The sequence below is a fragment of the Triturus cristatus genome, chromosome 12 (genome assembly GCF_964204655.1).
Source record: "Triturus cristatus chromosome 12, aTriCri1.1, whole genome shotgun sequence".
In the NCBI taxonomy this organism is placed as follows: domain Eukaryota; kingdom Metazoa; phylum Chordata; class Amphibia; order Caudata; family Salamandridae; genus Triturus; species Triturus cristatus.
In genome coordinates, this window is record NC_140595.1 from 776,052,970 (window position 1) to 776,067,134 (window position 14,165).

The window sequence follows — 14,165 nt, forward strand, 5'->3', positions numbered from 1 at the left end:
CTTTCTGATGTGAACTTGTTCGCAGACCCACCTCCGTGGTTGGTATTGCTGGGGTATCTATTCTAAGGTAAGGAATATATAACTAACTGTTTCTTTCAGATGAACAAGTTACTTACCTTCAGTAATGATATATCTATCTATAAGAAACATCGGTTAGTTATAGATTCCTTACCGCCACACCCATCCTCCCCGTTCTGCGAACTGACTTCTAGGGTTAAGGACTTCCTTTCAGGGCCCAAGTTTTGTGCACCAGTGGTCAGTGTCTTGCATGGCTCTGCGCTTCTGGCATGGAAATTCATCTACAGAACTGACGTCAGCGTGTGTAGCTACCACGACATCATCCCAGCAACCACGATGCCGATAACAAACGCAGAGTCGACCGATGCCACCTTCTGACGCACAGGGGTACTGCTGACGAAAAACGTTCTGGATCCAGTCTGAAGCATGGGGGTGATTCTAAGGTAAGGAATCTATAACTAACCTATGTTTCTTACAGATATATTGTTACCGAAGGTAAGTAACTTTTCAATAGAAATAGCAGGTGCTGAAAGAAATGCGATGTAGTCACAAATTCAGATATAGTTGCGAAAACCGGAAATTGAATGAAACAGTGTTGAACCATAAAATTACTTATGAAAATCTCACTGTACAAGTTATATTAGTGAACTACTAACCTCAAACATTCATTACAATATGTGTATGCATGTTTTTTGCACTTTCTAAAAATCATACCATTTTCGCAAAAACTACTGTACCGGAATAAACTTTTTGCAACGTCTCGCAATAAATTAAAAAATATGTGTAAAAATTTGGGAAAAAGACAAAACAGGCCGTCAAACTCTAAATAAGGTCTTCAATTTACCAGCTGAAGAGGACCTGATACCACTGGCCATGGTAAGCCTGAGTACCAGTGCGAGCAGTGGTAGAAGTGGATTTAATTTATGGAAACCAGTGCCTCTATTTCTTGTTGAAAGATAACAGTCCTGGAATGGTTAATTGCGTGACTGAAATGCTTTACCTGAAATGTAAGTGTTGTCAGACGAATGTAGCGGCAGACAAATATATAAGCCTTCATGCAGGGGTGCCTGTTTGTGTGAAAGATATGTAAATGGGCACAAGTTGTTAAGCTGCAAATGTAGAGACTGCTAAGAAAAGCCAGTATTGGCTTGTATTGAGGGAACCACCTCAAGCTTCCTGATGGCGCTTTTAAAGGACAGTTATAAAACAAATTGCTCCATGAGTATTACTAAAGTATATATTTTGCAAGTGTTCTTTTATTTTAAACCTATTATGTAAGTTTAAAAGAATGAATTATATAGTTGCAGTGCTTTTTGACACAGATTGAGGCCTATTAGCACTAAACATACACACGCTATTATTCTCCACTGCTGCAACCAGGATTCAATTCTGTATCTTTCTGATTACAAATACAGAGCTCTGGAGTGCATCCCCAAATACAGTGGTGTTATAGCTTATAGAATAAAAAAAATACAAATTCACTGAAAACACAAAGGTTACAGGGACGTCATCTTAAATTACATAACTGATGATATCATCCACAGAAGCACTCACACACCCACCCCAAGCAACCTCATATAGGGCCTCATGTAGGTAGCCAAATACCGGTCGGTAACGGCCGATTTTCGGTAATTATACCGTTACCGACCGGTATTTAGGCTTTTGGTATGTAGGGGGACAATTTCTGTATTCGGAATTTACCGAATCGGTAAAATTACCGATTCGGTAATTTTACCGATTCGGTAAATTCCGAATACAGAAATGAGATGTAGGGGGAGTGTGTGGGTGATGTTTGGAGTCGGTATTTACCACCAACTAATAGTTGGTGGTAAATGAAGAATGGATGTGGAAATGCATTTCAAAGCGCCTACAAGTGTGCAATGTGGCAGACATACATGCCCTTAGGGCATGTATGTGTGCCACATGTGCACACATGGCCGTTTCAGGGGTGCAACAGGGTGTCATTGTGACACCCTGCCACACTTGCATGTGTTCCCCCCATTACCGAATCGGTATTTACCGATTCGGTAATGAGGCATACCTTCCCATCAATGGGAAGGTATGCCTCATTACCGAATCGGTAAATACTGATTCGGTAATTACCGAATTTTAACGAATCGGTAATAATTACCGACTCATTACCTACATAGCATTTACCACTTCATAAATACCGAATCGGTAAAATTCGGTATTTATGAAGTGGTAAATGCAAGCCCACCTACATATGGCCCATACCCACTGATACACCCACACACCCACTCACTTATCCATTCAAAGACCCATTCAACCACTCACACAGCTACTCACTCACCCTTACAGCCACTAACACACCCATTCAATCATCCGTACAACCACTCACACACCCCATACATATACTGATACAACCACTCACTCACCCATACAGCCACTCACACATCCACACAACCACTTATCCATACAGACATCCATACAACCACTTGCACACTCACTCATTCCCCCATACATCCACTCACACAGATATTTGCTCTCCAATACAGCCACTCCCACGCTAATCACTTACTTATACACACACTCAAACAGCTACTTACACACCCATACAGCTACTTACACACCCAGCCACTCACCTAAACAGCCACTCACACACCCACTCCTATAACCAGCCACTCAAACAGCCACTTACCCATACAGCCACTAACACACCCACTCACTCTCACACATCCATTGACTTACCAATATAGCCACTAGCACACCCTCTCACCTATACAGCCACTCACACACCCACACAGCCACTGACTCACCCATATTGCCACTCACAACCCCATACAGCCACTGAGACATCCACTCACACATGGATACACACAGGCACACAGCCACTTACATAGTATATGTTTAAAAAATGGAAATTAATAGTACACAAAGTATACTAACTTAACTTTTGTGATACCTTAGTATGAAATGAAATAAAAAACATTTATAAAGCGCATGGCTACCCGGGAGCATCCGAGCACTAGGTCTGACACGGGGGGAGGCAGAAGGAACTAAGGAAACAGAAAGGTCTTCAGTTGTTTAGGGAAGGCAAGATGATTGGAAACTATGCGAAGATGGAGTGGCAGAGAGTTCCAAAGTTTGGCAGCGTTATAAGAGAAGAGCCGTCCCCCACTTCTGGCCTTCCTGATCCTGGGGACCTCCGCCAGATGCAGCTCATCTGACCGAAGTTTCCTATTGGCCTTGTAGGGACGGATCATGGCTGAGTTAATAGGAGGCCTGTTCCCCTGCATGGATTTCTGAACTAGGCACAGGGCCTTGAATCTAATACGTTCCTGCACTGGGAGCCAAGGGAGGGAGTGGAGTGCTGGTTTTGCCGATTGTCTATTAGGAGCTCCAGTCAAAAGTCTTGCAGCACTGTTTTGAACAGACTGTAGTTTGGAAACTACTGTGGTGGGGGCAACCAGGTATAGGGCATTACCATAGTCCAATCTGGAAAGTATAAGTGATTGGGCCAGTACTTTTTTAGCTTGGAAGGGGAGGAGGGGGAGGACTTTATGGACCATTCTAAGCAGGCCATAGCAAATGGCTGCCGTCTTCCTGGCCTGCACCCTAAAGTTCAGATCCTGGTTCAACCAAATGCCCAGGCTCTTGATTTCTGACTTAGGGACCGGTGAAGGAACCATACAGGCTGGCCACATGGAACTGTATTTAAAGCTAAGGGGGTTGCCCAGTATCATGAGCTCAGTTTTTTCCACCATTAAGCTTGAGATGAGACGCATCCATCCAGTTCGAGATGTCCTCAAGACAAGAATAGAGGCCATTAGTTTTTTGATCTGCTAGGTTTAACGCTACCACCAATTGCGTATTATCGGCATAGGTCACCATGTGGATCCCAGAGGGGGCTACGGTGGCTGCCAGAGGGGCCATATATACATTAAAAAGAGTCAGGCTAAGCGATGAGCCCTGAGGGACTCCGCTCGGTAAAGCAGTAGGTTTAGACACAATGTTCTCCTCGAATACCTGAAAAGATCTTCCCTCCAGGAAAGAGCAAAGCCATTGGAGCACCGTGCCTGATACTCCTATATTCCTGAGACGGTGAGCCAGGATCCCATGGTTTACCGTGTCGAACGCTGCGCTCAGGTCAAGGAGTATAATGGCAGCCGATCCTCCTGCATCTAAGATTTTTCTACTTTCCTCCACCACTGCTAACAGGGCCGTTTCAGTGCTCTGTTGCGGTCGGAATCCTGTTTGAGAGGAGTGAAGCAGGTTGTAAGTTTCAAGGAAGCAGGAGAGGGTTTGATTAACCTATTTCTCTGCGATTTTGCCTATTCCTGGCAGAAGGGAGATAGGGCGTTAATTGTCCATATCTGCCAGATCTAGAATAAGTTTCTTAAGTAGGGCTTTCACCATGGCCCCTTTCCAGTTGGAAGGAACTATTCCTGTGGACAGTGAGGCATTAAGCAGGTCCGCCATGGTAGGAGCTATTATCGGAGCTGCCTGTTTCAGGATGTTAAGCGGTGCGGGGTGCTTGGGTGATCCGCTCTTTACCGAGGACAGCAAGGTAAGGAGTGATTCCTGGGATAGGGAGGGGGGACCTCTAGTACGTGTTCGGAAGGATGTGGGCCGTGAACCCTCTGCTTGTTGCTTGTTGAAGGTATCGCCCTTGTCATCCTTATGCAGCAGGGATTCAAGAATATTCTGAACCTTAGTGGTGAAGTATTCTGCCTGTTTATTGCAACGTAGACCAGAGGTGTCCGGAGCTACTCGTTGGACGGGGACTTTAAGTAGTTTTTTAATAATAGTGAAGGTTTCTATCGGAGAGTTGGCGGCTGACAAAATCCTACCCTTGTAATAGGAGGCCTGGGCTTTTTTATTTCTGCTTTATAGACACTAATAGCTGCCCTATATTCCAACGTTTTGCTGGCTAGGAAGTCTTTCCTCCAATGTCTTTCCATAATCTTACAACGCTGTTTTATGGTGCGTAGTTCGGAGGAGAACCAAGGGGAGTTATGAGGCCTACCGGTCTTTTTTATCCTAGTTTTAGGAAGGACCACATCTAGAGACTCCTCTATCCAGCTAGAAAAGTCCTCATTGGCTTTAACTGGGCAGGGGTCAGATTTGGGTCTGGTCCTTTCCACTTCATGGGCCCATTTCTCCAAGGGAAGCTTGGCTCATGAGCGACCTTGGGTCCATGTGGATTGAGTAAGGGGTTTGGTGACCTGTGGAGACCAGGAAAGGGAAACAAGAAAGTGGTCAGACCACGGAAGAGGGGTAGGATCTTTCCCTTTAAGGCCCTCTCGGTTAGAGAACACCGGGTTGAGGAGGTGACCTTTAACAAGAGTAGCATCAAAGATTTTTTGGGGTAATTGGAAGGCCGCAAGATCTCTGGCTAGCTCGACTGCATTCACTGCTCGCGGCTCGTCAAAATGAAGATTGAAATCTCCAAGAAGAGTAAAATTAGCAGCTGAGCTGGCCAGGTTAACCGCTGCCTCCATCAATGATTTGTTGAATGTTCCTACCAATCCAGGGGGGCGATAGATGAGAATGCCTGCAAAAGAAAGGTGTGGCTTAAATTCTATGGTAAAGTGGGCATTCTCACAGTGTGAAAGGGGGTTCCCAAACCGGCGACAAGTGAATTGTTCCTTTGTTTTTTTTAAATCTCTTTATTGAGTTTCAAAATGAGACAATGAAAAAAGCACACATGTCGCCTCGCAGGGCGCCTGAATCAAGAAAGATAAAACAATCCCAAGTGATAGGTGTATGCCTGAGGTATGTGCTTTACAGTACAGAACTAAACATCCCACTTCGGTCAAATCACAAGCTTGTATCTGGGCTTTACACGTACAGCAATCAAAGTAGCATGTAAAGTTCAGTTTAAGGTGAAGTAACATCAGTGGTGGTGTAAGTCAGCAAATATTGCCTAAGTGGCTCCCAAATATCTTTAGGCCTAGATGTAGTAGGCAGCTCCTCTGCATAGAGTGCAAGAGTTTCTTTACAGTATACTAAATCTGTAATCCAGTCTTTTATCTGAGGGCTTGGCCGACCCTCCCAAGTCATAGCAACACGCCTTTTGGCCAGCAAAAGAGCAATACGCACATATCTGCCAACCTTTCCTTTTAATTGTGGTAAGTAGCAAATCAAACATGTGACTGGTGTGCGTTGTATCTCGGCGCCTGTCATTTTATGTATATGACTGAGTATCTCTTTCCAATATGTAACACTGCAGCGCAGTTCCACGCAAGGTGACAAAAGTCTGCGTCACCGTGTCCACACCTCCTACACCGTGCCGAATCACGAAGTCCCATTTTGTACAATTTAAGGGGAGTATAGTACACTTGATGAAGAAATTTCAGATGAATAATTCGTAAATTTCCGTTGGGCGAGTCAGGGTGCATATTTGTTCCCAGTCCTCCACTGTTAATGGGGTTTCTAACGTGGAATTCCAATGCTCTAGGCTGCGATCTGCCCCCTTAAGCGCTTCCTCCTGAATCGATTTATAAAGCTTAGTGATTAATTTCTTCTTTGTGGGAGCCACAAGCAGCAACTGCAGAGAAAGGAGAGTCAGTGGTTCGGCTGGGAATGATGGATAATGACATTTTAAAGCGTGCATTAGGCGATGTGTAGTGTATATAAATAGCGGCGTGGGATTAGTGATGAAATCTAACTCAGTGTCTATCGTGCATGTACCCTCTGAATATAATTTTTACATGTGCGTTATTCCTACATCTTTTAAAGCCCTAATTGGACCAGTCTCCTGCATTACAGACAACGCTGCGTGCCCAGCCAGCGGCAGCGCAGGCGCGTATAAAGGAAGCTTTCCAGCTATCCGACCAATCGCCTGTCACGCACCCACTGTCACATCTATTGGATTTATCTCTTGTTTAGGTGTACCCCTGTTAACATGAGTAATTATTCCCGACAGTGGTATGGGATGTGCATCCCCGTCTTCCACCGTTAAGTGCGGGGTGAAGTCATGTGACCTGAACCAATAATAGGCGTATTGAGCTTGCGCACATAAATACTAAAGATATAGATCGGGTGCCCCAAATCCCCCTCTGGCATACGGAAGCGTCAATGTGGCCCAACTGATTCTCACCTGTTTCCCTCCCCACAGTAGTTTTAAAAGTTGTGTCTTGACCATAGCAAAGAAATGCCTGGCTAAATGAATTGGAATGTTACAGAACAAATACAAAAAACGGGGCAAAATTACCATTTTAACCACTGCAACCCCGATCTGCCAAAGATAAAGGGAGATGTATCCACTTTTCCACCTGCTCTTCCAAATGATGCAGTGCTCTACCGTAGTTATCCTTTATAACTGTCTCTGGATCTCGATGCACCTAAATACCCAAATATTTGATAGGTTCAGCCGTCCAAATCAAAGGATATTCTAAGGGGGGAGGACACGTGCACAATGTTAATGGAATAATCACTGATTTTTCCCAATTGATCGTAAGACCAGAAAAAAGGCCAAACCTAATGCACTCTCGCAGCACCGGCGAAAGGTGGGTCTGCGGCTCCCGTATAAACAGGACCATATCGTCAGTGTACATAGAAATCCCAACCGGTCTCTGATTGAAATTAAGCGCTGTCTGTCTATGACGCTGACGGAGTATACTGGCGAGCGGCTCGAGCATGAGAGCAAACAGGAGCGGCGATAGTGGGCATCCCTGCCTGGTACCTCGGTTTACTCTACTCGGAGAGGATCTGAAGTAAGACCACCTACTCTTACTCTCGCAGATGTGTCAGTATAAAGTATTTGCAACCAGCGTAATAAAACATTGGGAAGACCCATTCTCCTGTGAATATGGAACATATACCCCCATTCGATGGAGTCGAAGGCCTTTGCGGCATCAAGCATGACCGCCGCAGCTTGGAGTTCAGGATTTTAAATGTGATACATGGCAAATATCGTGCGGAGGTTATTGGAGGTGGAACGCCCCGGCACGAAACCAGATTGGTCCGGTAACACCATGACCGGAAGCAACGGTTGCAGTCTGGTGGCCAATATTTTTGCATCAAGGTTTATTAATGACAAGGGGCGATACGATTCGCACAGTGCCGGATCTTTATCCTTTTTTAGAAGAGTGATAATAAGCACCTGTCTGAGAGAAGGCGGCAGGATCCCTGATTCATGAGCTTCCGCATATACCTCTAAAAGATATGGGGTGATGATGTCTGTATATTGTTTATAAAATTCTGAAGTGAGCCCGTCAGGGCCAGGGGCCTTGTTATTAGGCAGGGATTTAATTGCCTCCTTAATATCGGACTCCCCTATGGGCTGGCCAAGATATTCACGATGGCCGTCTGCAAGCCACACACAAGCGACTTCCTCCAGATATTCAGACAGAGCAGCTTCATCACATGTGCCTCGAGAGGCATATAGCTCGCCGTAAAAGATCCTAAACTGTTCCACGATATCCCGAGGTTGGTAGTGCTCCTCCCCATTTCCATCCACTATCTTATGAATATGATGATGGTTAGCTCTAAATCGTAGCGTCTCGGCAAGCTTCCTACCGGGGCGCCCAGCCTCACCATAAGCTCTGGCCACATGGCGCCGCGACTTGTATCATATCTCCGTGTCCGCCAACTCATCATACTCTTTTAATAAAGCGTGAAGTCTGTCGAGGGGAGTAGTCGCCGGATCTGTGCTATATTGTGTTTCAAGTTCACTCAGCTGTGTTTCAAGCTTCGTCAACTGACCCCTGAGATCCCTCAAGATGCTTATACAAACCCCACGGATCGTGACCTTGAATGCCTCCCACAAGATAGCCGGGCTATCTACTGTCCCTACATTCAACTCGAAATATTGCTTGATTGCCTGCCTTATAGTGTCTTCATATAAAGGATCAAGTAATGCCTCCGCTCTAAATCTCCAGGTGAAAGGAAAGTGCGTGTTAGTCGGTATTTGGACTTCTAGCATTATTGGGGTATGATCTGAAAGCGTGCGAGGCAAATTATACACATTTGTTACCCATCCATTAGCTTCTTCATTCAATAGCCAATAGTCTAACCTGGACCAGCTGTGATACGCCGGCGTTACATGTGTACCCACTCTATCTGTTGCGTTGCGTAGCCGCCACGCATCGACCAAGCCCATTTCTGCCAAAGCATCTCACACACACTGCGCAATTTTGATCGTGCGCTCCCCCGTGAGGGTTGGACTTATCTAGGCTCGGATCGAGGTGTGTATTAAAGTCGCCTCCCCACAGTGTCGCCGCATCCGGCCACGTTCGGAGCACTCCCAGCAATTGTACAAAGGTATGCGGCTCATCCACCACTGGACCATATACATTAATGAGTGTAATCAGTGTATTACCCAACTTGTCCTGCACTAGTGCCCAGCGGCCTTCGCTGTCAGTCTGCGTCCGCGTTGGGGAAAACGGTATGCCTTTCTTTATCAGAATAAGAACACCCCTGCCTTATGTAGAAATTGAAGATGCTGGCCTGTACCCTGCCCACTTGTGTGCAATATTGTTCTCTCTCTGCTTGGATAAATGTGTTTCTTGCAGTAGGGCGATATGAATTTTGTGCCTATCGAGGTACGCTAATACTTGTCTGACTTTTTTAGTAGTATTTAGCCCACGAATATTCCATGTTATACAGTTGTACCTCTCACCCATTGCTACTGCTACATTGTGTGAGTCTGCACATAAGCACTATTATTTTCAAGCACATTAAATACCTATTATGATCTGTGTCTGTTTCCATTTTGTTCGCGATTATGCAATAACCCTCTCCCTCCCACCACCCACTTTGGCAACCCCAATTCGCCAAAGACAATCCCTACAGTAACTTCCCCGCCTAACAGAAAACTTCGGACTCCCAAATCAAGATGGGGTATTCTCATAGAGGGGGATCGTAGTGACGCACATCTCTCTCCCTTGCTAGAGGGAGAGGGCTGCTACCGGTTGTACAGCCACTGCTAGAACCCACCCGCGCCCCGAGAGGACATATAGACCTTAACTTCATCCAAGTTCCCAGAGCAGTCAAATATTCTTCTCCCCGCATAGTGATCTGAGTCAACAGTATAACCTTATGCCCAGTAGTGCATGGTATACTACAGTGAGTGCTACTTCAGCATTTCCCAATTCATTCTTGATGAAAGCTAATCTTTCGTCTGCAACCACTTGCTTTAGACAATACTCATATGCACTAGCACAAACGTCATCACCTCCACAATCTACTTATTGGTGTTGCGCAGCTCGGGTACCACTAGTTCCCAATAGGTAAACATGCAACTACTTCCACCCCCCCAAACCTGCAAACAAGGATAAGAGAAAAAACAGAGCACAAATATGCAACGTTACTAATCAATGTCTGAGGTGTGGCATGGTACTTGTCTCTTGCGCCTCAGAGTCTTTGCATAGTCCATAGCCAGTTTCGGATTGTTGAAGATCTTCGCCGCGTTATCAACTCCAATTCGCAGGCGCGCTGGATACAGCATTGCATATGGCACCTGCTCCTACCATAACACTTTCTTTACACCCTGGAACTCTTTTCTCGTGGCTTGGACTGAAGCTGTAAACTCTGGATAAAATGAAAGCTCATTCCCTTGGTAATGTATCTTCCCTTTCTGGCGGGCCACACGTAGTACTGCGTCTCTATCTCTAAAATTTAGAAGACGTGCAATAATGGGCCGAGGCGGAGCGCCCGGAGGCGGACGCGCCGCCAGAGATCTGCGCGCGCGCTCCACCACCAGCATATTTGAAAGAGTGTCTGGCCCACATACTTCCCGAAGGAGAGCTTCAATGTATTCCTCTAGCCACCCTACATTTGTTGACTCCGGCAGTCCCCGAATGTCTGAATTGCCGCCAAGGTCTTCTCTAACGCTGTGGGGGCCTGCTCAGCCGTGTCCAATTCCGAGTCCGATGCTGCATTTTGTGCTGATTTTCCGGACTTGCGCGACTCAAAAATTAGTCGAGGCTGGTTCTTGTCGGGCTTTCCCATTGTGCCTAGTGTAGCGGCCCGCTGAGGCAGTAAACTCACAAAGTAAATACAGAAGTTCAGGTCAAAAATGTATGTAACACCACCAATTCACCAAGCACAATTCGCTACAGCAGCGTATTTCACAGCCGATCCTCTAAACCTGAAGCGCCGCTGTGTTTAACTGTCCCGCACGTAAGTATCAGGCTTATGGGTGGTCAAGTACTGAAAGGACTCTGCACGCTTCCACAATCACCTTTGACAGAGGCGTTCCCGCGTCAGGGTCCCGCAGCAGTTCCTTACAGCCAGGCCCTCACGTGAAACCTGTCCCCACCCAAGCGCACAATTTGCTACAACTCGCCGGGAAGCTTGCCGCCTTACTCTTAGCAGCTGTTAATGACACCAGTAGATCTCCCCATTAATGTCCCCGACTCTTGATGTGCACCTTGCTATTCGTGGCGAGTCTGATGTCAACAAAGCCCTGAGGGGTGCATTCGAAAAGTTTGGGGGCCAGCTAGTGTGCTGCAGACACTGAAGTTTAGTGATGAATGGCCCAGGTCACACCACGAGGCCTCAAATATACCACATCACAGCCATCGAGCCCTGATATGCACTTTAGGAGCAGGGGGGGAACAAGCCAATGAAATGTCCTGAGGGTGGTCGCGCTGTCTCTCCACCATGAAGCGCAGGCTAATTAGTCCACTGAATGCGCCGCCACCGAGCGCCGGCGACCGAGTACCACCGCACGGCCCAGCGCGTCTCTTCAAGCCGGGCGCTTGCGTGCGACTCACCCCCAGAGGTCGGATCAAGAAGTAACCGCCGGCCCCCGTACCTCTCGGCGCTCATTTGTGCCCCGCAGCGGAGTGGTGCCACAGTCCTGGCTACGTCGCCGGAGGTCTCATCACCCAAAGAAGGATGAAAGGCGGGTCCCACAGCGCATCAGACATTCAGCAGACCTCGACTCGCAGTTACCGCTGTACCCCTCTTCGGTCCGCTGCCATTTTCTATGCGCGCAGACTCCAGAGTTCGCCGCGAACCGAAGCGGTGGGCCAGCTTCGCCCAGCAAGATCCCAGCAGATGAAAGCTCTAGATGCGGACCATCTTTTCCTCAGCACTGGGCGCGCGGAAGGCCACAGCAACACAGGATTATAGAAGGATAAAAGCGGCGGCCGGCAGAGCTGCACTACTGTGCTGCCATCTTGCCGCGCGCCAAACTACACTCCCCAAGTGAATTGTTCCTTATGGATAATAGCAATCCCACCACCTTTACCTGCTATTCTGTCCACCCTCTGCATCACAAAACCATGTGGGAGTGCTTGCACAATGTCTGGCTCAGAGCTGGGGTGGAGCCAGGTTTCCGTAAGAAACAGCACATGCGGATCAGAGTCCTTAAGGAGTATCCAGATATCTGCTGTATGTTTGGGCAGGGATCGGCGGTTCAATAGAAAGATTTTAAACTGGTCCTTAGATGAGGTAGGTACTGAACTATTAGAAGTAAAGTTACACCTGCAGTGTTAACATCTTTCGGGGAGCTTTTCTAGTGGGATAGAGTGAGCACAGGTGGTCCCCGAAGAGCCATTTAACTGCTTGAGCTGAGTACTGGAGTAAAAGTACTGAGCTGGGGGAAAAGATGCAGGGGTTCTGGCCCCTGGGCCTGGTCGGGCGCTGACAGGCTTGCCTTAGGCTTCAACATGCATCTTTATGCGAATAAGACTGCGCCGGGAACAGCAACTAGACTGCTGACCCGGTGTTCGGCGTGAGAAAAGCGGAAGTAAGTGTACCCCTTCACCCCCAGAGCATTGAACACAGCTCTGCCCCCACACAACACGTTAATAAGTTAAAAAGGGTAAAATAGCAGTTTAAAATAGGCAATCTGGATTTAGCAGCAATAGAGAGCTTTTTAAAACAATCTGACCTGCAGACTCACTCTGTGTGCGCGAGTGATCTGCCTCCGGTCTCGTGTCAGCCCAAGAGCGGTCGCGTCATCACACACCTTTATGCGAGTAAGACTGCGCTGGGAACTGCAACTAGACTGCTGACCCACCGTTCGGCATGAGAAAAGTGGAAGTAAGTGTGCCCCTTCACCCCCAGAGCATTTAACACAGCTCTGGGGGTATGTATGTTTATTATTCAGAAACCTTTAGAAAAGACTCCCAAACACTGGATGATGACATCAGTGGTGACTTTCATGTCAGTTAATTTTTACAGAGATTATAAGATCCTGGGTCCAGGGAGGAAAAAGGGTGCATTTGGCTTTGATGAGGATTCCTATGGAAGAAAACTAGGATTACAGGTAACAAGTGTTTCCTTCTCTTCCAGAGGATCATCTTCAGTAGTCATAAGCACTGAATTGAAATAGCAAACTCATTCCAAAAGATTCCTTGAAGAGACTTGGCCCCTCTAGGCATCTGCTCTTGAGTCCCAAGCCAAACAGTAATGTCTGATAAAGGTATGTAGGTATCGTCATTTTTTTCTGTGGTGCTGTTATAGCTGCATTTCCTCTATGTGAGTGTGCCTTAGGCTCACCAGAAAGAGGTGTATGCAATAATAGATGCATGTATGTTTGCAGCATGCTCTGGTGCCCTGCACATGGCCGGGAGAATTCAGTGCTTATGACTTGGATAAGGATTCCCCTGGAAGAAAACTAGAATAACAGGGTTAGAAATTTCTTCTCCGGGACCAGTCTTGCTCCTGAGAATGTGTGACAATTAAAAATACCCAGAAGGGGTAAAGAACTCACCAAAACCATTGTTGGTTTTACTGAAGTACCTTCAATTTGATAGAAACATTGTTTTGTCAGTGATATTGTGGTGACCCACATTTGTTGAAAGCTGACAGACATTCTTTTCTGTATTTACAGGTTATTAAATGAGGCAACTGGATCACTCCTGGATGATGTGGTGCTGGTAAACACCCTGCAGACCTCCAAGGTCACAGCAAATGAAGTCGTGGAGCAGCTGCAAACCAGCGAGCAGACCGAGATTAAGATTGACACTGCAAGAGAGGTAATCTACTCAATAGCATTATTTAATGTAAGATGTAGAGTGTGGTGGCTTAGTGGACTAATGCGTCCACTGTAGAGGCCTGTGTTAGTCACAGTTTCAAATCCTGCCAGGTCCACTCAGCCTTTCATCCTTCTGAGGTTGATAAAATGAGTACTATTGAGTTGGGTAAAAATAAACGTCTGTTTTTGAGCACGAACCTGCCCACGGGTGAACGTGCACAAATACACATGTTATGTTATATCCGCTCAG

The 14,165-nt window shown here is 46.7% G+C and overlaps 1 protein-coding gene across 1 annotated transcript in view; it reads left to right on the forward strand.

Moving 5' to 3' along the window:
• Positions 1–14,165, forward strand: part of DNAH2 (dynein axonemal heavy chain 2) — a 2,945,517-nt gene that overhangs the window by 2,485,525 nt on the left and 445,827 nt on the right. The window contains exon 73 of the mRNA XM_085638712.1: positions 13,772–13,916. Within this exon, the coding sequence (XP_085494838.1) occupies positions 13,772–13,916 (145 nt within the window). The remainder of the gene's footprint in view (positions 1–13,771; positions 13,917–14,165) is intronic.